Source organism: Eutrigla gurnardus (genome assembly GCF_963514095.1).
Source record: "Eutrigla gurnardus genome assembly, chromosome: 1".
NCBI classification, from domain to species: Eukaryota; Metazoa; Chordata; class Actinopteri; order Perciformes; family Triglidae; genus Eutrigla; species Eutrigla gurnardus.
The window spans coordinates 24186536-24210118 of record NC_139915.1 but is presented as its reverse complement, the minus strand read 5'-3'; the positions used below and the strand labels follow the sequence as shown (position 1 = coordinate 24210118).

Here is a 23583-nt window from a genome sequence, read left to right as displayed (position 1 = left end):
CGATCTTGAGATGAAAAGTGGACGACAACATCTATGTTGTAAAATTTCATAAACATTTCATAAAACATTCTACATTATCTTTGTCAATGTCATTCCAACATGAATTCTAAAACTGATAGAATTGAGCACCTTTATTAAGCTGAAAAAGGCACTGTACTGTAAATAGGAAATAAAAATGTCATACTGCACTTATTTCCCAGTTGCTATTACAAATATGTGTTGAGGCTGAGGCCATGCTTAATGGGTTTTCACACTGTGAGTCAGCCTGAAAGCTGGGTAGCAAAGAGGTCACGGGTGAAATTATCTGCCTGCACAAGGGGAGGGGAAAAACGCTGCAATCTGATAGCTGTGGGGCCAAAGAGTGGGGCATAGATAGAGGGACAGACAAAGACAGAGAGAAAGAGAGTCTGGGGTAAAGTCAAGGGCAGAGAGAGAGAGAGAGAGAGAGAGAGAGAGAGAGAGAGAGAGAGAGAGAGAGAGAGAGAGAGAGGCAGTGAAAAAAGACAAATGAGAGGGAGCAAGTAGTAGGGAAGTAAGATGAGATGGTGACTTATAGATTGCATCGAAGGGCTTCACACGTTTGATGCCCAAGGAGCCGAAAATGTTTTCCTAAAACACAGAAAGACCTTGTTCCTAGTAAACAATTGGACCTATTTTACGCCCCCGTGGCTTCAATATGGCACTTTTTGTTGGGAGTGTTACGGCAAGGTGCCGAGCAGTTCTGTCGGGGAATTTCATTGTAGGGGGCACTCATAAAGTCCTGGGAAAAGACTAATATGATTATGCTTTGACAGAGTGAAGTTGGAAGCCCAGCCAGATGCCATTGTTCCATCGCAGCGTGGGCTAAGTGTCTTTTTCTGAACACCGCTCGCCTTTGCATTAAAGTGTGCTCATGTGCACTCTTGCTGATCAGCTGTTGTTCACCACTCGCATACAGACGCCCCCTCCGACAGTTGTGCACATAGATGCACACGGTGATCCAGTGATGTCATCACATGCGTACACCAGAGTAAATACTGAAGTGCAAGTACACACATGCACTGTCTGGCACTCTGTCAGTCTCTCTCTGGCATAGTTACAGGTGGTGTGATAACATGAGGGGCATCATTCTGTGTAATGGCGAGAAGTGCCAGCGGGTTAATCATCGACTCGTCTCGCGAGGCTCGCCACGCAACAATCATTGACTGTATTTCTGAAATGAATCAAACACTTTCTGCCACTATGGCCAGCCTCTGTGTACTCATTGACAAACTTTGCTCCCTCGCCGGTGCAGTAGGAGACCACAGAAGGCCAACTTGTTGCCACGACCAACAGTTGGCGTAATCAGGGGTTAGTGGTAATGTTGGATAGTCCAACTTGTGTCTCCTCAAGCTTAAAAGTTTTTTAGGCAGGATGGGGATTGAAAATGTTTGTAAAATGTTATGATTTAGGCTTTTTATCCTCTATATTTCATATTAGGCTAATGTTTTATTGTGTACTGTTCCTGTTCAAATAAATACAATTACACAATTATGAATTACAGTGGTTTGGAGGGAAATCATGTGTAGCTTGAAAGCTGGAGGCAGCCATCCGAGGAGCAGCAAGTTTGAAAACAAACAGGTTTGAGAGCCGGTGTCAGGCTCTGTACTCAGTCCGCCATAGTTTTGTTTGTTTAAAGTCAGATGACATCCCACTGTGTCGCCACTCTTATGGAGCTTTTTAGCCATGCAAGCAGTGGATTTATGGATTTTGGTTGGTCAGATGCTCAGTCCACCATTTTGGCCCCGACTGAAATATCAAAACAACTATACAAATCATAACTACTATGTGAAGGCTTGCCATGAAGTGTTTTTGTGGGTTAACCATTTAACCCCTTTGTAAAGAACCTATGCAATGTGTTCACACTCCATTGTGTAATGCAACCGTATCTCTGCTGCCAACAGCTTTTTGAAGCGCATGAATCGGCGTTGTCCTTCCTGCAGGGTAGATTTCTGGATTCAACACTGCTGGAGAATCTTTACATGTTTTCATGCTGTGCTGATCAATCGGTTATGCTATTAGCCTCATACGGAGGGGACAGTTGCAGTTGCAGACGGTGTTGCAGTTATGTGACGGTGATTTACAACCTATTACAGTATGTTGCTAAGCTTTGTCGTTTTCTGCCATTACTACATATACACCGTATTTTCTTGCCCTCCGCAGTTGGGATTTGTCCTTCTGTTACCTTCCTGCTTTCTCCCTGCCTTTGGTTTCCTTCTCTGTGTTCTTTCTCTGCGCTCTCCTTTGATCCACCCCCCACTCTCAACTCCCTCAGTCAGAGCTACAGGCGGAATGGCTGGGACAGCCAACCAGTTTTGTTCTCTTCTCCAACAGTCTGTTGGGGTCAGAGGTGAGAGGCCCTCAGACAGTGCTCTCTGCTGCCCCTGGTGCTCAGTGTGTGATTTACAGTGGAAATTGGTGCCCTGCCAAGACTCGACCTGGACAGAGAATTAATCTATCCAGGCCTGATTAAATCCCCCAAATTTCTCTTAATCAGGACAGTCAAGGGTATTCGAACACGTCTTTAATTAAATTTCAAAATTGAGAAATGCTACCTTTCGAAAATGGCCTGAAAGCAATAATCAGAAATCCTGTATGGACAGATTCTGAACTTAAGGCCTTAACTCTGAGTAAACCAAGTGAAATAAGGAAGCTCCCGCAAATTTGATATTTTAAGCAAAACTTTTGAATTGGATAATTATTCTCTTATTATTAAGGTTTGAATCCACAGTTAGTAGGGGTGTAACGGTACACAAAAATCTCGGTTCGGTACGTACCTCGGTTTTGAGGTCACGGTTCGGTTCATTTTCGGTACAGTAAGAAAACAAAATGCAAAATATAAATGTGCTAGTTGTTTATTACTTTTGTGCTTTTAACAGTAGGAACATGCACTGGAGCTAGAATGCTGCTCAAAAATATAAATACAAGTATTTAAAATATTTATTTAAAAAATAAAAATAACAGACTGTTTCTTTAAAAAATATATTTTCTCCATCTGATGTGCAAAATTGAACAGTTGCAACACTAAAACAGTTTCAAGTTGTTGCTCAGATTAAATAACATGAATAAGGCTCAGACTAAAAATAAATAAAAATAACAGACTGTTTCTTTAAAAACAAATATTTTCTCCATCTGATGGTGCAAAATTGAACAGGGCAGGGAGAGGCGGTTTAAACGCGGTGGGGAGCTATGTTTGCACTAACGTTACGCTCGTCTTTCTCCTCGTTGTAGCGATGTTCACGTGGGGGTGGTGCCGTTTCAAATGCGTCAACAGGTTTGACGTGTTGCCAGAAATATACCCGACCTCACATGAACAATGTCGGCAAACCGCTTTGGTTTTATCAACCTCTCTTTGTCCCCGTTTGTATCTCACCGGGAAGCCGAAGTGTTCCCAAACGGGAGACCTTAATGTCGCGGGAGGGTCCTCCAACTCTGGCTTGTTGCCAACGCTAGCGGCATTAAGGTACGTGTCCACAGGGGCGATTTTAAACGCGAGTGGACGCGCCGCTTCCCAGTATTGCACGCTTGGTGGGCTGCCACTAGATAATGATTGACAGGCGCTCTCCTTCAAACAACAGATTTTTGCGAGCGTTAGCGAGCGTTCCCGAGGCAGCGAGTCGAGCCCGGTGCCTCTGATTCGCATAAAGTAGCTGCATGTGCGGCTGCAGCATCCTCCACACATGCGGTCCTCTACTTAATATGTCCGTATGGAAACTCGTTCGGTACGCCTCCGTTCCGAACCGAGCACCCCGTACCAAAACGGTTCAATACAAATACATGTACCGTTACACCCCTAACAGTTAGTGTGTAGAATTACTCTGCCCATGACCAGCCACATTGGTTTTGCACTCAATTTAATTTAAATGTACCTAATTCAATGTTGGAAAGAGAGCTCAACTGTGAATGAGGCCTTAATAATTGCACATCATTTGTGACCTAGTACATCAAACAAACTGTCCAACAGGTACACTGAATAACACATTTCAGACCTTTAACAAAGATCCTTTGCACAAACACTAGTTCAAATATGGGCCACTTTTTTGTCCACCCTCTGGGAACTCACCAAGTCTGCTTTGGTAGATACCCGCTTTACTTAATGCCCATGTATCCAATGGCACTGACTGAATTAGTCAGTTCTAACTGCTATCGAAACACTTTGAGGGAAACGGTGACACATTTCGGTGCCTGTAGATGCCTTAGAAGCAGCAAACACATGTCAGGCATTCTGCTACAAGCAGGAACTTTTCAATGTGTTCTCTCGGGATATGCTCATTACCTGTAACAGGAGGATTTTTTGTCAGGTAATTTACCTGTTGATTTTCTTTAATGATCACCACAAAAGTAGGAAGTGACTAGCAAACTCTGAGAAGCAAAGTCAGATTACATTTTTTTCAGGCATGGAAATGTACACAAAAAAAATGTTGCATCGAGGGCCATCGATAATCGGTTTAGAATCAAATCTTTGACCTCTGAATCGGAATCGATTCCAATCGTGAGGTGCCAAGAGATTCCCACCCCTAAGCCTTCGCCTTACCTCTCATCGCCTCTAAACCCACAGGTCTGTCTAAATTCCACCAGGAGCCATCGCCCCAAACGGTGCCGGCCGGGGGAGTGGCTCGCTTCGAGTGCCAGATTGAGGGAGTCCCCTCACCTGTTATCACCTGGGAAAAGGACAAAGTGGCTGTCCCTGAAGAGACAAGGTAAACCTCTCTGTGTTGTTGTCAACTTTTATATTCTTATCTTTCTCGTTTCGCTTCTGTCTCTATTCACTTTCTTACAATATATCAATGAATGAAGTAGAGATAAACTGATTTTCTTGGCTGATTCTGACTTTTTCAAAGTTTGACCTGGCGATTCAGATTTTCTTCATAAGAACTATAAGTGACAACGAGGCTCCAGACTATTTTTTTTTTTGCCACTGTCCTGGAACCATCCTAAAAAAATAGTTTATTTTATTGTTATTTATAGTGTTTATTCACATAAACATCATACTTAAAGCAACACTTAAGAAGTTTTCCTCTTCGGTCCCCCTACAGGTTAGAAGTGGAATTGTCCATTACTGCCGTTGTAAATAATTTAGCCTACCGTCGCATGCACATTATTTGTTTGTATGCAGAACCGGCTCTGGAAACGATGAACGATTTGAACGATGTCAAGTGACAAGGTAGAGTAGCTAACGCCTTAGCTAAGATAAGCTAACATGAGCCATAGCGATAGTTACATATATATTAGCACAATAGCTAACGCCTTAGCTAACATGAGCCAATAAAATAATCGACAATGCATTGTACACAGATGCACACTGTTGAAAAAAAAAGTCCAGCAGCAACAAAGCCAAGTCACCATCCGTCTTGCATTTTGTAGCCTCCTTCAGCTCTCGCCAACGAGTGTGAGCCGGTCCAATATTCACTCTCGTTCGAGCTCTTTCTTTGTCATGCTCCCGTTTTCTTTTCTTCGCCTCATTGGACATTATACTCCTCCTTTTCTTTGCAGGCTCTGCCATGACGCCAATTTAAAAACTACCTAGCTGCAAGCCAAGGTATCTTCCACGCACCTGCCGGGTGTTCTCCCACCACAGAGCCTCCACCTCCCGGCTTTTGTAACGCTTGCCGTAAAGCAGGTCAAATTGTAGTCTCATTAGAACTACAAAAACACTACCCGACGAGGCTTAAGCTAAGTTACATAGTGCGGTCACAGCTGATAGAGGGCCGCAGAGCGAATGCGTAAGTGCCGTTCACCCGGTTTTGAGGTGATGAACCACTGAAACTATTTAAGACTTTTTTATTTTAAGACACTAAAAACTCTTTAGTGTTGCTTTAACGGTCATAATTCCCTCTCTAATATATTTAGGGCCCGAGCGCCGACAACGTCGGGCTGCGAAGCCCTATTGAAATGCTGTCGTTTATTATTTTTCCCATATCACGGCCTTTTTGGGGGCCTTAGCAAAATTAGCTTACCAAATTTGGTGTGCTAATAGAAAACGGCGAACATTCAATGATTTTAAAGGGTTCGTAGTTGTCCACAAAAAATTGGCTCGCTAGCGCCACCTAACGCAAAGAAGGATGGCCAGCTCACACCGTAACTTCAATTCACTTGAAGTTTTGCACAGACATGCAGATCCGTGTGCTCTACAAAAAATTACATTTAGGCACCAAAGTCCGCCTACCGAAATTTTCCGCCATTTTGAATTTTGTGAAAAACACGTTTTTGCTAATTTCTCCTAAACCGTAGATCTGATTCTCACCAAATTTGCTGTGCCTCATCATGAGACCAAGCTGGGCAAGTGCCATGAAAAGCATTGAAAAACGTCGTTGCGTTCAGAAGTTATTAGCCAATGAACATCAGAGGGGCGGGGCTCTAGAAATCAATACACATAACTCCATAATCTCTAACCCAATCATCACGAAACTTGCAGGATATGTTGACATATCTCCCTGGAACATATCCTGAAAGTTTTATTAAAATTGACCACTCGGGGGCGCTACAGTAAATTAGCCATTTTAGGCCATTTTTGGCCATTTTAGCTTATTGTAGGCTTTGTATTTTAACGAACTCCTCCTACACCGTTGATCCGATTCATGCCAAACTCGCTGAGACTGTTCTAGAGGCCTCAAGGATGCAAAATCATCGAAAGGTCTTACAAAAGTCAAAGGGCGTGGCGGGACGGCGTCCTGAACATGGAGGAAATCCATGCTTCGACCACAAAAATCTAAACTGTTATAACTTCAATGTACATTGTCTGATATGATCAAAACTTCACATGTTTGTCAAGAGTCCAACCCTGAACAAATCTGCACTGTAATATTGACTGATATTCAGATCGCCACCTACTGGCTATAGAAAGTGTTAAGTTTTATACTTGAGCAGCTCTTCCTAGCAGCTTTATCAGATTCACCTCAAACTTTGTCATCATGTACTGAAGTCTTTAATGATGAAGAGTCATCAAAAGGTCTTGCATAAGTCAAAGGGCGTGGCCAGTGTGTGACATTTTTGCCAGTGTAAAGGAAGTTGTTGTAACTTCAGGATACAATGTCCAATCTGCTCAAAACTTGACATGTTTGATTACAGTCTCACCCTAAGCACGTATGCACTGTAATATTGACCTTAGGTCAGAGCGCCACCTGATGGTACCTGGAAATATCATGTTTTTACACTTTTACGGCTCCTTTTTGGATATTGAACACCTTTAACTTTGACGTACCTGCATATAACTTTGTAGGTACATAGACCATGTAGAGATGTACAAAACAGCCTCTTGGACCCATGCCCTAAACCCAACAGGAAGTCAGCCATTCTGCATTTAATGTGAAATTTTAAGCGATTTTTCACCTCTTTCATGCAGTTTATTTTAACGAACTCCTCCTAGACCGCTGATCCGATTCCTACCAAACTTTATGAGCCTGTTCTAGAGGCCTCAATGATCACAAATCATGAAAAGGTCTTACATAAGTCAAAGGGCGTGACCAGGACGACACCACGAAGGCGGACGAATTTCATGCTTCACAACACTCTAAACTGTTATAACTTCAGTGTCCATTGTCCAATCTGGTTGAAACTTCTCTCATTTCATAAGAGTGACACCCTGAGCATGTCTTCACTGCAATATTCACTCACAATCAGAGCGCCACCTATTGGCAACATGAAATATCATGTTTTTACACTCGTATAAGGTCCCAGTGTCGTGGAACTTTGCACCCCAGTCGAGCGTGACGACTTCACTCATCTGACACAGTGATGGATGCGACGATTCAGGCAAGCGACGACCAGCGCCGTGGCGGTGGCTGGGGATGACAGGCACCAGCCGTGGCGGTGGCCAGGGACGACCCACACCGTGGCGGTGGCCGGGTACGACGGGGGACGACTGGCCACGTGGCGGTGGCCGGGGACGACCCGCCCCGTGGCGGTGGCAAGGCCAGGCGGTCCGACACGTCAGGCGGTCGTAGCACTAACCGAGTTACGTGCCATGCGAGGGCCCGTTATCACTGCTCGCAGTTTTAATTTATATATATATTGCTGTGAATACATCTTCTTTGTACAACTGTATTTAGTGTAAATTTGTTTCAATAAAAAAAAACGGTTACAATATAACATTTCAACACATCATGATAGGCATAATTAACCTTCACCCAATAGTAATTTTTCTAAGTAGAGCTTGAACACACCATAATTCAAGTCAAAGTAACCTCTGTTAACATCAGTCGAACACTGCAATTACTCTTTATTATTCAACACACTAAGTGTTTCATTAAATTAGTTGTTCCAGATGTTGCTCCTCTGCTTTTTTTTTGGACTCACAGTTGTGGCAAATTGTGAGCTTTTAAGTGTGGCAATGTTAAACTGATATGAATTTTGGTGCATCTCTAGAATGAACAATGTAATAACTCGGGTTTGCATCAGTATTTCAATTATTTTGAGTGCATTTTCTTTTTTTTTGTACTGTCCATTTCGTAATAACATTGTGTCATTGAAATGATTGACATCAGTCATATGGGACGTGACTTTCGAGTTCAATTACTTCCTGTAAGAGCAAACAAAACCATAGTTTGCTCTTATAAGAACACGTGTAAATGTTATGCAAGCTGACCTCAGTGAATACGATCTGCAGACGACTGGGTGTTAAATCCTGGTGCAGATAAAAGCTAGTTTTTGAACATGCTGAGTTCCAGAATGGATCAGAAATGGAAGCCCATACTTAAATTGCCTTTTTTTTAATCAATCTTATTTAGCTCCATGGTTTTATATTTGTTCCATGCAGAAAAGCTGCTACATATAAATAGGCTTTTTCACTGGGATACTTTGCTTTGGATTATGAAAGTGAAGTCTACTTATGTGATTCTCTTTTTCCCCATCAACACTACACTGATGTTAGTGGAAGTATTTACTTGTCACACGCATCACCTGTTTGCACCAGGTAAAAGTGTTCAGGAAGAGGTGTAGCTGGGTTGTGTTGAGGGGTCACATTTGATTTTTCCAGTTCCCTTTTACCAGCTACTTATCCAGCTGTGCTCCGTGGATTTTACGGGTTATTGCTCCTCATAATATCAGTCGGCCGCAAGAACGGAACGATATTCAGTTACGCAGCACTTGTTTGCGTTATATCCTATCTCTTTTATTTTCTAGATTTGTCTATGCTTCACCCCATTGTTGTAGTTTATCCAAAAAAAGTGTGGTTCTATAACAGTAATTTAAAGTGCTGTTAGATTTCTACGAGAATGACCCGTTAATACAGATGCATGCAGGGAGGAACACCTTTGGCCACAGTGGTGTGTTGAATTCATGAAAAGCTAATCTTCAACAAATATGAATAGATAGAAACGTATTACTGGACACAGGTCCATAAAAATACACACATAGGACAGGACTATACTACAAATATAAACGATAAACAAATAAAAAGATGGATGAATTAATATAAAGTTGTTCATGTTGTGAATTTTGGGAATGACCATCTATCTTTTTTCCATAAATCTTGACTTTGACAGAGACAATGACAGAAACAAGGATACACCATGTGTGAGCGCGCGCGCACGCGCGCGCGCGTGTGTGTGTGTGTGTGTGTGTGTGTGTGTGTTAGTGTGTGTGTGAGTGTGTGTGTGTGCTTTGAACTATTTAGTGTTGCCCTACTACAGCAGAAACGATGGGAAAATAATGCAAATGCTCATGTTTAATGGTTCTTTAGGTTTAAACCTCAGAACATGAGCATAGTTATTCGTAAGCTGTTTGATAAACAAGTTGGGACGAAAGATATAATCATCCCAAATCTCCATTCCCTCCTTAATCTCACCATCTAGCAGAATATATGCAAGTCGCCGACTACATCTTCTCCCTGTGTACATTCAACCTAATGAAGTGGGCTTCAACAGAATATAAACGTGATGGTCAACGGTCGTGAGATTGTACGAGGGCAGTAACTAACGGTTGATTGACGGCAGATTTATTGATCTCAGCCTGCCCTTTTGTATAATAGCGCAAGCTGCCTGCACGTTGTGGCACATTATGGGTATTGCAGCATATGCGTCTCCAGTCCCAATATATTTATATCTTTGTGCGTCTATATCTTTTGGGGTGAGCTGCCTGCTCATGGAAAAAAATGTACATTACATTTTCTTAAGAAACCAATCTATTTATTATTGCATCACAGAGAGAACATTTTAGTTCCTCTTGCATGAATACCGTAAGTGATTAAAAACTGAATGAATGCTTAAATAAAGATGACGATGGCGTTTCTTCTGGCCGTGGGACTCTTTCAAAGTAAATATTCAGATTTTTTTAATCACCATGAGGTTGTAATAAACATTTCATTATGAACCTCCTGCTCTCTTACAGATAAATAAAAAAAAACATTAAAAAATGAGCATCTGCTGCCACGTCCTCGACAGATCTGTCAGCTCTCTCTCACAAAGGTCTCGTTTACATGGGGGGGGGACACTTAACGATATTGACATTTACTGTGACTCCACTGGCTTCAGCGCCTTGGAATTTGTTTCCAGCCTTATTGCACGGGACTAAGTGGGTAATGGCTGCCGTACCCCAGTGTGACCCGCAAACAGAGCACTGTTTATGAGGTCTTATTGGTGCAATGTGATTCTCTGACCTCAGGCACCGTTAATGGCCTCTCACAAAGACGAGCCGAGGGATGGATGCTCTATCAACAGCTTTTTTTCCTCCCACTGTTCTCCCTTGCTCTGATATGCCTTCTCTCTCTCCATTGGCCCCTCCGTCATCTCTTCCTTCTTCTCCTCGCTATCATCCCCTTCACATCTCTGGGTCTGTTACTCCTCTATCTTCATGGATGCCTCCATGTCCTTCCTCTCATTACTTTTCTCTTTTTTTATTATTCTTTGTTTTTCCCATTCCCTGCCTCTTTATTCTGCATCTCTCTTTTTCTCACTCCCTTCCCCTTCCTCCTTTCTGAGCGGGCCACCACCGGTCACATTTTGGTGGGATTAATAGGCTGCAATAAAGACGATAAGAGGTTGTCTGTGATGGCATTACATTGCTGAGGCCTCTGGGGCAATGAGCAATATGTCTGGAACATGACCTCCGTAGGACAGGGAGGAGAAGAGACATATGATAGAAATATAAAAAAAGTAAATATCAACTGCAGGAATAAACATTGCACCCAAAACATAATATATAACCATGTAATTCTTATATTTACTTTTTTTGGAGGATATTTGTGCTTCTATGAAGCTTGAAATCCTACCTTGTCCAGGGGGAAAAAAGCTTTCAACTTTATATTCCTGTATTTAAGTCGCTTTTTGAGTTGCATGACTTGTAATTGGAAGCCCTCAACGTAGTGGTAGCACATAATATTCTCTCCCCTGGAGAAAGACGGATGGAGTACTGCGAGGACTGCAGGATCCCTGCAGAGCCGATCAGCTGGATGTTCCATGCTGCAGGGCACTCTCTAACTCTCTTTCCCTCTGTCGCCTCTCCTCCACTTTGCCCCTGTGTGCAACAGGTTCATTTCACTTCTTAACGGGGTGCTCCAGATTCTGGAGGTGACCAAGGAGGATGAAGGCGCCTACCGCTGCGTTGTGTCCAACTCTGCCAGGAAGGACATCTCTCATGAAGCCCGGCTCGCCGTCACCACAGGTGAGGTCTGTTGCAGTGCTTTATAGTGTTTGAATAGGCAGCTGGGCCCCGCTGGGAGCTGCCGGGCTGCCCACAAAAAAAATGTAATGTGAGTTTTAGGACAAGGTGCTTGAGATGTATTAGGTCTCAGTGCTAACAGACCGGCACTCCCTCACCGTGTATTGTGTGTAACTCAGTGTTTGCGTTGTGTCTTTGAAACTCCAGTGACTAATCTAATCCAGATAACAAAAAAATAAAAAAATCTTGTTTCTGGCAAATATTTTGCAGACTGAACAAGCAAAACAGTTTTGCATAACGGATGTCGAATTTGAATCGTTAGTACTATAATGATAACACGTCGCTTTAATATTTAAATATCCCCTCCAGACGTGTTTTTAGAGCATTTATAGTCTGCTTTTAATAGTAATTTGTTTCTGTTTTACATTTCCACATCACACTCTTGTAACGTGCATCTTTTTAGTCTTCCAAACAAAATCCCGATTGCACACACACACTCCTTAAACGTAGATCTAAGGTGAGCACGGAGACAGTAGATTAACATGAAAAAGCCTTCTGCTATAAAACCGCTCGTACATCATTCGGTACAATGAAGGTCAAACATTCTAGTGAAGCAAAAACACATCTTTTGAGCGGATGATGCATTTCATTACAATGGAATGCGTTGGCTCTGTTCTCGTTGATAACACACTTGTGAGTCGTTTCCTCTGAGTATTGCTGGGCGATTGTAGCTCAGCTGTAGGAGTAGCTGATGCTGCACACATTCATGCTTTCATGGGGATTGTACTGTATCTAGACCAATCTCTCTATCCATTCCTTCTAATACAACCGGACAGTAGGGGAATAGAGTTGTTGTAATGTGATGAAAATATTAAATAAAAAGTGCCACATAGACTTACTTGAGCATCTCGGTCATTGCTGTGTGTTACGGCACCTGGGAATCCAACTCAATTCATAGGAAGTAAATAAAATACCCAAATAAAATAAGTTAAGCAGAATTCAGTTATGTAATTGCAGCACAATTTAAAGACTAAATTTTATGACTAATTATGACTTCAGTCTACTAAAAATTCAGTGACCTTTGCCCTTGTCCTTCATGCACTGTTATTTCTATATGTTTCCCTCTCATTAAAAGCATTCTATTATGTAAAGCACTTTGAGCCGCAGATGTTGTATTTCATGAAAATTGTGTGCGTTTAACTTGGCCGACCTTCAGAATGAATGTGCTGCAAGAAAAACAGTGTTATAGACATTAGGCTTACACTTTTAATTGAGCTTTTCATCTTTTCATCCGCAGGAGCACGACCCATCCCAAATTTAGCAATTCAGACCAACTTTATTTATGCTCCAATAAATGTATTTCTTTAATTCAATTATATCACTAAAGTTTTACAGAATAAAGGCCCATCTTTCAGTATAGTTGGTTACATTCGTAAGTGCAGTTCTCTTTGGTTAAAATCCCAGGGCGACTGCATCCTGCGAGCACTTGCATTAGTGGATTACATGGTGCAGGGAATCAGTGAATAGTGTTGTGAGGTGTGATTTCACCATTAGGCGGCCATGTTGTATTATCTGCCTATGTAGCTGGAGATCAGTCAACTCTAATTGGCTGCTCTGTGGGAACCATTGTGTCCTTTTTGAGTCACGGCCTTTGTGTCCTTCATAAAGACAGACAAAAAAAGGGGGGGGGGGGGGGGGGGGCGCTTCAGTTCACAGTTTCTTTCATTTCTTCCTTACGTTCCCCTCAGTTTTCTAACTGCGTTGCACCCACACCCATTACATCCACATAAGACCCCTATGAAGGTGCACCCTGCGGTGCAGCCCTGTGGACTGACCCACTTAAAGCCTAATGCATAACCAAGGATCGCTGTATGTAATCTCAATGATTCATTTATAATGTGTTCACAGAATGGCAGGCATTTCTACTGGAGGTCATTAGCATTATGTGCTGCCGAGACTGTGCTGACCAGAATTGCAGGGGAGTGAGGGCCTCTTGCACCAGGCTGCACCTTGGGAACTGATGCAATAAAAGAGTTTACAGTGCCTTCAACCCACAAACAGTATGTTGTGAATAACATCAGCAGTCGCTCAAGAGCAGAGATGTGCCTCAGTCCCATAATTGAGTAGAAACGTTCTCTCTTTTTCTCCCTCTCGTTCTCATGTCACACACCCCTATCTGCTTTATCAGGTGTCTAGTGCCACTTAGAAAACATCACCTCCTTTCTCCGTCCCAATGTCTCCTCTCAGGCAGCCGGTTGGTTCACGGTTCATTTAATGGTTTTGTACAGTATGTCTGAAGTCACTTGTGTCAGATGCATACTGTTACCTAAAAGCAATCTGTGCTATAATGGATTCCATCCTGTTTCCCAGAATATCTATGCACATCGAACCCTCTCTGATCAAGATTTTGTATTCAGGTCATATCCATATTCATCATCCATGAAGAATTGATAATAAAAAAAAAAATCAGGCAGCCATAGGGGCCGTTTTCATGATGGAGAGACTTTCTGTGTTAGAAAGTCTCTCTCTATATGGATATGCTCCCTGAGTCCCTGAAACTCCTCTGAAATAACTTCAAAAGCCTCATCTGCCCGAACTAACTAGCACCTGATCTAAAGGAAGAAATATGCTTCTGCATATATATATATATATATATATATATATATATATATATATATATATATATATATAGTGTTTCCTCTTCTTTTTAGGCTTTTCAGCAGCTAAAATGAAGATGCAATCATTGCTGTGTCTCATTTGTAAATTGTTCAAATATAAAGGAATCCATTATTTCTTTGACTACTTAATGTTGGCACTAAACAGCAAACACATGTGCATACTGCCACCCCCTGGGCAAGGAATGCCCCTGTGCTGTATTGGGGCCACCCCCGGTGTCGTAACTTCAGATTGAAGTGTTTACAGACGGGGTTCACGAGGCCTGCAGTCGATGGCTCCTCCTCAAATAGGAGAAATACCTCAACAGAACTGAGTTTGGAAAGGGAACATTGTGACTCATCATTATCCATACCCAATGATAAATCCTCAGCATTTTGGTGAGAATGCAATGCATGTTACATATTCTGTAACAACCAAGAGGGTCCGGAAGCTTCTCAGCTCATCTTGTCTGTAGTGTCTACAAGTGGGGGTAAAAACGTCAACATTCATTGGTGAAAAATTAGAATGGAATAGCACTGAAGCATGATAATCGGACTGAATCTCCATTGGTGAAGAATTAATTAAAAAAAAAAAAATGGATATAGACATTGCCCTCTCCGTCAGTGGATTCAAACAGACAACTTTCCTGTTACAATCACACACGTTTCTAATATTTATTTTATTGGTTCATAATACCAAACTATACACTGTTTTTGTTGTCGTAGGTTCTACCGAAGCCCTGAACAGAGTTGCAATTGTCGCACCACCTCAGAATGCAACAGTCGTGCTCGGCCGTCCCGCTGTGATGGAGTGTATGGCACAAGGCCAGCCGAAGCCGCTGGTGTCCTGGAGCAGACAAGGTAACGCTCGCAAATGCTCTTTTGTCTCCTTGGTTCTCATCAGTTTGTTTTTCTTCTCTCTCTCTCTCTCTCTCTCTCTCTCTCTCTCTCTCTCTCTCTCTGTCTCTCTGTCTCTCTGTCTCTTTTTTTTTACTGCATCTGTCACACTTCCATTATCGGTGTTTTGCTCTCTGACTATCTGTCTCCCGCAAACAAAGAACAAATATCAACATGTCAGGATCAGATTTGCGGTTCTCTGGCTATAAAGCTGTTGTTCTACCAATGATAGCTGCCTCCTCTCAGCTCGTCCTTGTTGTTTTGTTGTTGTGACTCCTGCTTTCTGTAAAAATGAAATAGTCACGTTAATTAATTCACACCTCTGCACGAAAACGCGCGCGCACACACACACTCGCACACACTCGCACACACACACACACACACACACACACACACACACACACACACACACACCTAGTCTTGTGTGTGAAGCTTTTGGAATTCCTTTGTGCTGAAATTTGGCATCATATCTGCAGTTTTTGAGTCCAGATCTGCATTTTAAATTCTTCCCCTTCTACATTTGACATTTCACCATCCAGGGAATTCTATCCATTGTATCGCTTTTCCAGAACTGTACAGCACTTGCTCATGTTGCAATGCAAATGTCGGTGATGATCATTCTCTGTAAAGCATCAAACAACAGCACAAAATGGCGTATAAACTATATAGGGGTCTATAGGTTGATAGTGAACAGCGGATGTTTTTTTTTTTTACACACAATCTCAGTGTGCCAATGCAGACACCTCAGTCAACCCAGACTAAAAAAAAGTCACAGAGCCATCTGTTGGTTAACTTGTGGGATTACAGGTCAAAGCCGCTGCTGCCTTTCTCCTTTGTGCCGTTTCTCAGGCAACTGAAAGTCTGAGAAATTATCTCCACTTTTTTCAAGGCCGACTTCTTGTTGTTTCTGACTGTGTGATCCAAGATCCTTGTTTTCCTTTTTCGCTGTCTCATTTGATCAGACGGAAAGCCCATATCCACTGATGTGGTCGTCCTTGCAACAAACCTGGTGATTAGGGACACGAGGCGTCACCACTCCGGCGTCTACGTCTGCCGGGCCAATAAGCCCAAGACCAGAGAATTTGTCATTGCTGCTGCTGAGCTGCATGTACCTGGTAGGAGACATGTTTTGAACTGTATATAATAACAAAAGGCATTCCTTAGAGATGTTTCACCAGCTTCCCCTTTAAGGGGAAATTCATTACTTTCATGTGGATTGTAAATGTAGTCCACTGAAGAAATCCATTTTTTCCCTTTTTCAAACAGCCCCTCCCGTCATCCTCCAGCCCCCAGAGACAGTGTCCCTGTCCCGGGGAAACACAGCCAGGTTTGTGTGCAACAGCTCCGGGGAGCCTCCTCCGGTGTTGCACTGGCTTAAGGATGGTCATCCTGTTAGGTCATTCAGACGGGTGAAGACCCAAAGCCCCGGGATTCTGCTCATCAACCAGCTGGCACTCGAGGACGAGGGCTACTACCAGTGCATAGCAGACAACGGGCTGGGGACGGCGTGTGCCACCGCCAAGCTGAAGGTCATTGTGAGGGAAGGTCTGCCCAGCCCTCCCCGCCACCTGTCGGCCACACCCTACTCCAGCACAAGTGCCCTGCTCCTCTGGGAGAAACCCGAATACAACGCAGACCAAATCATCGGCTACTCTGTGCACTGCCAACGAGCTGCAGGTGTGTCTTCATCCGTGCGTTTGTGTGCAGCTGCACCGCAAGCATGTCCACGGTTTCCTTAAAACTCCATTTGATTTCTTAGGCTTGGATAACGAGGAGTACCAGTTCGCGATGAACAACGACACCACGGAGTATCACGTCAAAGAGCTCCTCCCCCACACTGCTTACACATTCTTTGTGGTGGCCTACTCTCCCATGGGTGCCAGTGGCCCCTCCCTGCCTGTTACGGTGGAGATGCTGGAGGACGGTGAGTAATCCCACTCACACACTGGTAAAGTAAGACCAGCCTCGGATGCTTCACAGACTCATTATTGGAAATAATATCATGGCAACCTTGTAACACAGGATTTAAGAGCTCGTGAATCATAAGTATCAGCCAAGTGGCTCATAATAGTTATTTAAGAAGTGGTTGAAGTAAACTCAACTGAACATTTCTGCTTTAAAATCAAATTGACATTAGAAAACATGAATCGTTGACACACTCACTGGTCTGAAATCATCAATTGCACAAAGCTGCTTTGTTCTTCTTTAGACTTTGTTACATTGTTTGTCATTTCTGTAATTCTTTATGCAGCAGAATGGACAGAGGAGGTGACACAGTGGCCCAGCCTCATGTGTACATATTGACTTTTCCCATTCTGCTTCTCTAAATCTTCGATGTCCTCCATAGTTTCATTGCGATATTCATGTCCGGTATCTTCTCCTTCTGTCAGGAAGCCGGAGATCCCTTATGATTAATGAGCATTAATATGAAACAAAAGTGATAATAAAGCCCTTGCAATTACATTAGCCTGTGTTTGCCAGATACCTTGCCAAGTTACACAGCACAACAGTTGCACAGAGGATGTTGCAGACTCTGTCCAGTGCCACCTGCAGATCTCCATGAAGACCAATGAGAAATCCAAAGGCTCTCTCAATTGTGTAACAGGTTGAACCTGAGCTGCATTGAAGCTCTTCTGTGCACGTGTGTTGGGGTTCAGGAAACGAGTCAGGATTCAGACTGTAACCTTCAATAGTAGCTTGTAGTAGCACCACATTGTCACCAACAACATTTAGGAAACTTACCTGTTGCATAAAAACGCATCGGAAACCAGTCACAGAGCTAGAATGTTGGGGCTTCTTTATGTGGTAGGGCTCTGTATTTCTCCTCACTCTTCAGACAGGCTCCCGATAGTTATTCTTAGGCAAACAAAAAAACGTCTGATATCCTCAGTGCGATATATTTCCAGTGGGTTACCTCAGTCTCCAAAAAACTCTTGCTTGCTCCCTAACTATGTTAGTAAACTATAAGTTATGACCTGTGTTTTCCTCTTTTTTTTTAGTTGTTGTTGGGTTCTACTGGTCAGCAGGTGATTGTTACCATGGTAATATGGGTCTATAGGATATGCGTTGATTGTGCATCGTCAAACAGTTCAGTATGTCCTTTTATTCCCTCCTGCAGTGCCAAGTGCACCTCCTCAGCTGTCAATAGCCAGCACCTCCCCCACAGACATCAGACTGATGTGGCATCCATTATCCTCGCAGTACAGTCGAGGAGCCGTGACCCGCTACCGCATCGAGTACAGCACTCTGGATCAGGGTGAGAAATCCTAGCAGCACATCACGTTGACGTTATCACAAAACAAATTCATAGAAAAGGATCAAACATTGATAGCATACTTTATTGATTTTGTATATTTCTGTTCTGTTGCTCTGATGCAACTTATAAAAAATAATAATAACACCCAGCTCTCCAGAATGTACAGGGAGATCAAGTCCACTCTGACTGGAACCATTTTCCTTTAGAGACAGAAATAAATGCAGACACAAAACATGAAAGTGTATCTTCTCTAAATAAAATATTCAGAATATCATAATAATTAGATACTCCATTAGTCAATACATATATAATGAAGTGTGTGTGTGTGTTTGTTATGTGTTCCTGCAGTAGACAGTGTGTTCTCAGTAGAAGTGGGGGGTAATGAGACTCACTTCACACTGAAAGCGCTGCAGCCCAACCAGGCCTACCGACTGAGGATAGCAGCTGGGACAGGTGTTGGCTTCGGGGTTCCCTCTGAGTGGGCCCAGCACCAAACATTAGCCCACTACAACCACAGCGACCACAGCATGGGTAAGACAGACACCACACCCAGCTCTCTTTGTTCATTCCTGTTTTGTTTTGCGGAATTTTTAGAGCTTGAAACCATACGGGGAATGTAAAATCTCAACTCTGAAACACTTTTTTTTTACCATTTAGTCACTTAGACCTTTATGTCATATGTTTACTATATGTAATGTGAGGTGACATGTGAAATATTGTGGAATGTGCTCATTTTCCTGCAATGAGACGCATTTGTGCACATTTTGCACATTTACTTGTTGAGCATCACTAGTTTTTCTTACCTTCCCCTAAAAAAATCTGTCAAATCCTCCAACCACCACTGAAATAGTTTAACACTTGAATACAGGACTATTTTGTCTAGACCTTTAATTAATGTGAATTGCTAATCACACATGTGAAATATGACATGTCAAGTTTCACAAGCAACAGGTCAAAATATAGAATGAAAGTCTGTTGTGATACCATGTGGAACACAAAGTCAAGTTGTTGTTTCCTTTTCCAATCCGTTTCAGTGATTTTTGCCCCCACTGAGCTGAAAGTCAAAGCCAGAGTGAACTCACTCAATGTGACGTGGCATCCGTCACCCAATCACACGTTGGTCTCTGGTTACAAGCTGTCTTGTCGAGAGGTGGAGGCCGACGAATCGGCCAGAGGAGAAAGGACAGCACAGACCCACACCATCAGGCTCCGGAAGAAGGCCAGGTACCATCTCCTCACTGGTCTGGGTAAGTTGTAGTGGAGGCCTTTTCAAATATAACATGCATTTATGCCTATTCTGCTTTCATATTTTCATGGCCATTTTTCTAATGTTGCATTCAGCTACCGTTTGATGAAATATTGAATATAATAATGCCTACTTTGCTTTGCAAGTTTGATGAAAATGAGTTTTTATTTAATCATTTTCGGACAGCCACAAATCAGAAAAAAGATTTCAAATGTTTTCTCCCTCGCTGTGTGTGTGTGTGTGTGTGTGTGTGTGTGTGTGTCAGTCCCTGACCGGCAGTATGAGGTGAGACTTTGGGCGTTCAACAAGCAGATCGATGGAGCAGCTGCTGTGTGGAAGGGAAGGACAGACAAGGCCCATGACAGAAGTAAGATTTATCTCACGTCATGTCTCATAAACAAAAAAAGGCGAGATAATTTATGGGTTAACAAACAATGACAAATGACATCAAGGCAAATTATGTGCATGTGTGCGTTACAGCCTCGTCGCCGCCTGTCGTACGTCCCCCTCCACTGCCCCCGTTGCCCCCCAGCAGCATCCACGCCATGGCGAACAGCTCCACCTCCATCTGGCTGCGCTGGGAGAAACCGCGCTTCAGCAACATACGCATCATCAACTACACGGTGCGCTGCAGCCCAGCGGGAACCACCAACGCCTCCTTGGTCTCCTATTTCACCAGGTCGGAAACCAGATCAACCATCATTGATGAAATACACACCTTGAGAAGTATCATGATATAAAAACAATTGGTCACCAAAAAGAAACACTCTGGCCTTATTCCTTTTTTTGTCAGGTCCAAATCAGTTTCAATTTCACTAAATAAAAGTGAACTTTTTTCTTTTTTTTGGTACGAGTTATAGAATGTTTCGAGGTGTATTTTACCTCCTACAGATAAATACTTCTCCATGTGTAGAGAGTACGAAGAGGTATATGTACTTGCAAACATAATACAAATGATTGTAAGGAAGAATGCGGTTAATAAATGTTAATTCTTTAATTAATTAGTTAATAAGTATTACATATTGTAGCCTGGAGTAGTCCAACAGAACTAACAAGACTAAATTGTAACCAAGTCAATTATGTTTTTTTCCGGCAACACTTGACCACGCGCTCAGAACTCTCCCGTGTTTGTGTGTTGCAGCTCTGCTCAGGAGATACTGCTCGGGGCGTTGAGGCCCTTCACCCGCTATGAGCTGGCGGTGCAGTCTAATGGAGTGGACGTGGTGGGACCATTCAGCGGCACAGTGGAGGAGTCCACGCTATCTGACAGTGAGTCTTCTGTGCTCATATCATTGTGGTCAATTATATTAAGTTTATGAATACCCAAATGTTAAAACGTCCCTGAAGGTTTTCCTGTAGTAGTATGCAATATTTAAAACATATTTGGTATTGTAAGCATTATACTAGATTTTATTCATTTTATTTTTATTTTTATTCATTCTTTCCCTGTAAAAGGGACTTTGTTTTTGAAGGGTGATGTATTAATAGTTATTTTTATTAGGCGCAGGCATTCTCACACTCTTGCAGATCTGTGCCATTTTAACTTTACATTACAATTGTATTACTTGGTTAGAAAATTTGTCATTAAACTCTTGTGTGGACTTCCAGTCATTTTTCACATGCTCAAAACACTGCAACAAATAGACTATAAGTTCAATGGACAGCTACAGTGTAAATGTGTGGAAAACTAAGCAGTTTCTGTTTGAATAAAGTTAAAATAAAAAAGCAAATTCATTTAAAAAAGGCTCAAAATACAGTTATTAGAAACCTGAATATTTTAGTCTGTCTACACTGATTTATTTAACCTTGTTTCTTGAAATGCACATTCATGCTTTTCAGAAAGTGTATCTCGCTGTATTTGAGTTTGACTTCAGTATTTTAATCTTACTCTCCAGCTAGCAAACCAAATCTGTTGCATTTTTGCTTCCTGAAGTGTGCAGTTACTATAATTTATACGTGTGCCCATTCATGCAAGCAAGTGTGTGCTTCCTTGTGTGTAGATCAGTGTGTTGGCTGGCCAGCGGGGCATGGGAATACGTAGTTGGCTTTGATGGCTGATAACTGGCTGTAATGAAATACACCAGGCGAAGTAGCGGCCCTCATGCGGGCCAGCAGTTCTGTCTGCAAACCGAGTTAAGGGTGGAGAGCGTGGAGTGGGCTGCTTTCAGTGACATTATTAACACCAGTCACCCCGTCACGCTCTCCACTGCCATGTATCATCACCTGAGCCTCCCGGCCCCGTTCCCCCTTGCCCCGCTTGCCCCCTCTCTCTTGTACCCAGGTGGTGGGGACACAAGGACGCAGATGGTTGTCACGCAACATGTCAAGTCCCCCACCAAGACAATATACATTCCCCAGCTGTGAGGCCCATTTACTGGGCTCTAATTACTGACCCAGTCCTCCTCTCTCCTTCAGGGCCCTCCACACCTCCTGAGGAGTTGCAGCTGAGCGCTCTGGACTCCTCCTCTGTGCTGGCAAGCTGGCGCCCCCCGCTGGAGCCTAATGGCATCATCATCAGCTACAGGCTCTTGTTCAGTGGCAACCTGAGCCAGCCTGAGCAGTTGTGGGAAAACCTCTCTCAGGACGGTGGGTGCTGACTGGCATGACACGAATCCTCTCCAGGACTCTTAAATGAATCACTAATCTGCATATCACTTTACTATATCATATTTTTATTCAGTTCAAGCACAACTCACTCATTTATTTTTATAATCTTGTTTATTATTTAGTAAAAAGTCTGTCTCTCTCTTTCTCAGGGAGCATCACAAGCGTGGAGGTCCAGGGTTTGTCCAGTGGAACCCGTTACTTTTTTAAGCTGGGTGCTTCTACCGAGGTGGGGCCGGGGCCTTTTTCACCTGTAAAGGATGTTCACACCCCCTTTCAGAAATATGGTATGTGTCAAATAGCACATACAGAATACAGGTGACATCAATCTTCACTAGGGGCAGAGGCATATCTGTAGCCGAGGACTGAGATAGAAAAAGACTACTGGTAGAATGAAGAGGAAATGTGACATTATTTAATGTCTTTGGGACTTTATTACAACATAATGAAATCACAGTATTTTGCATGTAATCTTGACAGAGGTCTGATCAATTAAATTTGAACTTTTAGAGATCTTGATTTTTTTATTTTTTTATTTTGGCTCAACTGAATTTGACCAACAGTGATGATATTTTTGGACTAGACTTGGGTTTTCGGGTTCAGAATTCAACTAACTGCATTCAAACAACTTCAAGTTGTTTTTGAAAGGTTGTTTTTCCGAAAAGAGTACTGGACAGTAGGAGTTTCCAATCGAAGCTGTTACCAAAAATATTGACAACCAGGTTTTTTTTAAATACAACCTTCTTGAAATTTCAAAGAGAATACTTAAAATCTGAATGAATAGTTCAGTGCTATACATTCTGTGGCATTTAGATTTCAACATTAAGGGCCCTAATTTCGTAGACCAGGCGCAGTCAGCTTTCAGCGCACCTGCGCCGCGCCGACGGGGTGTGTCCGCCTGGACTTTGCAAGTTTCGTGCACCGTGCAGGCTCGCGCAGGCACACCTCCCATCTCGCCCACCGGCGCAAGTGGGAAAGAGGGAGGAGAAGAAGGCGTGAGTGGGAGACGAGGAGGAGACGAGGCGTAGACTGGGATTAATACAGCCGATTCAGATCTTCACCAATCAAATGAGCTCCTCTCCTCTCCTTTAATGTGTTAGGGGAGGTTCAGTGCAAGATCCGTCACTTGACAACCCGATGACAGAAGCAGCGCCGCCGCTCCCACCACGCTCATCACGCGCTGTGCGCGCGTATCATAATAATAACAATGCCCATATTATAAAAAACAGGAGAGAGAGAGGGAGATGTTTTGGTCCAAGAGGCTGAGTTTCCGTTACGCTTGCCATCCGCCTTTGATCTGACGTCAGATGTGA

At 42.9% G+C, this 23583-nt stretch overlaps 1 protein-coding gene across 1 annotated transcript in view; it reads left to right on the top strand.

Moving 5' to 3' along the window:
• igdcc4 (immunoglobulin superfamily, DCC subclass, member 4) overlaps positions 1-23583 on the top strand; it is a 69372-nt gene that overhangs the window by 29426 nt on the left and 16363 nt on the right. The window contains exons 3-16 of the mRNA XM_084035156.1: positions 4577-4718; positions 11483-11616; positions 14994-15128; positions 16127-16279; positions 16431-16841; positions 16924-17088; positions 18283-18420; positions 18769-18951; positions 19455-19667; positions 19932-20033; positions 20147-20345; positions 20808-20935; positions 22082-22252; positions 22423-22557. Of these exons, the coding sequence (XP_083891282.1) occupies positions 4577-4718; positions 11483-11616; positions 14994-15128; positions 16127-16279; positions 16431-16841; positions 16924-17088; positions 18283-18420; positions 18769-18951; positions 19455-19667; positions 19932-20033; positions 20147-20345; positions 20808-20935; positions 22082-22252; positions 22423-22557 (2409 nt within the window). The remainder of the gene's footprint in view (positions 1-4576; positions 4719-11482; positions 11617-14993; positions 15129-16126; positions 16280-16430; positions 16842-16923; positions 17089-18282; positions 18421-18768; positions 18952-19454; positions 19668-19931; positions 20034-20146; positions 20346-20807; positions 20936-22081; positions 22253-22422; positions 22558-23583) is intronic.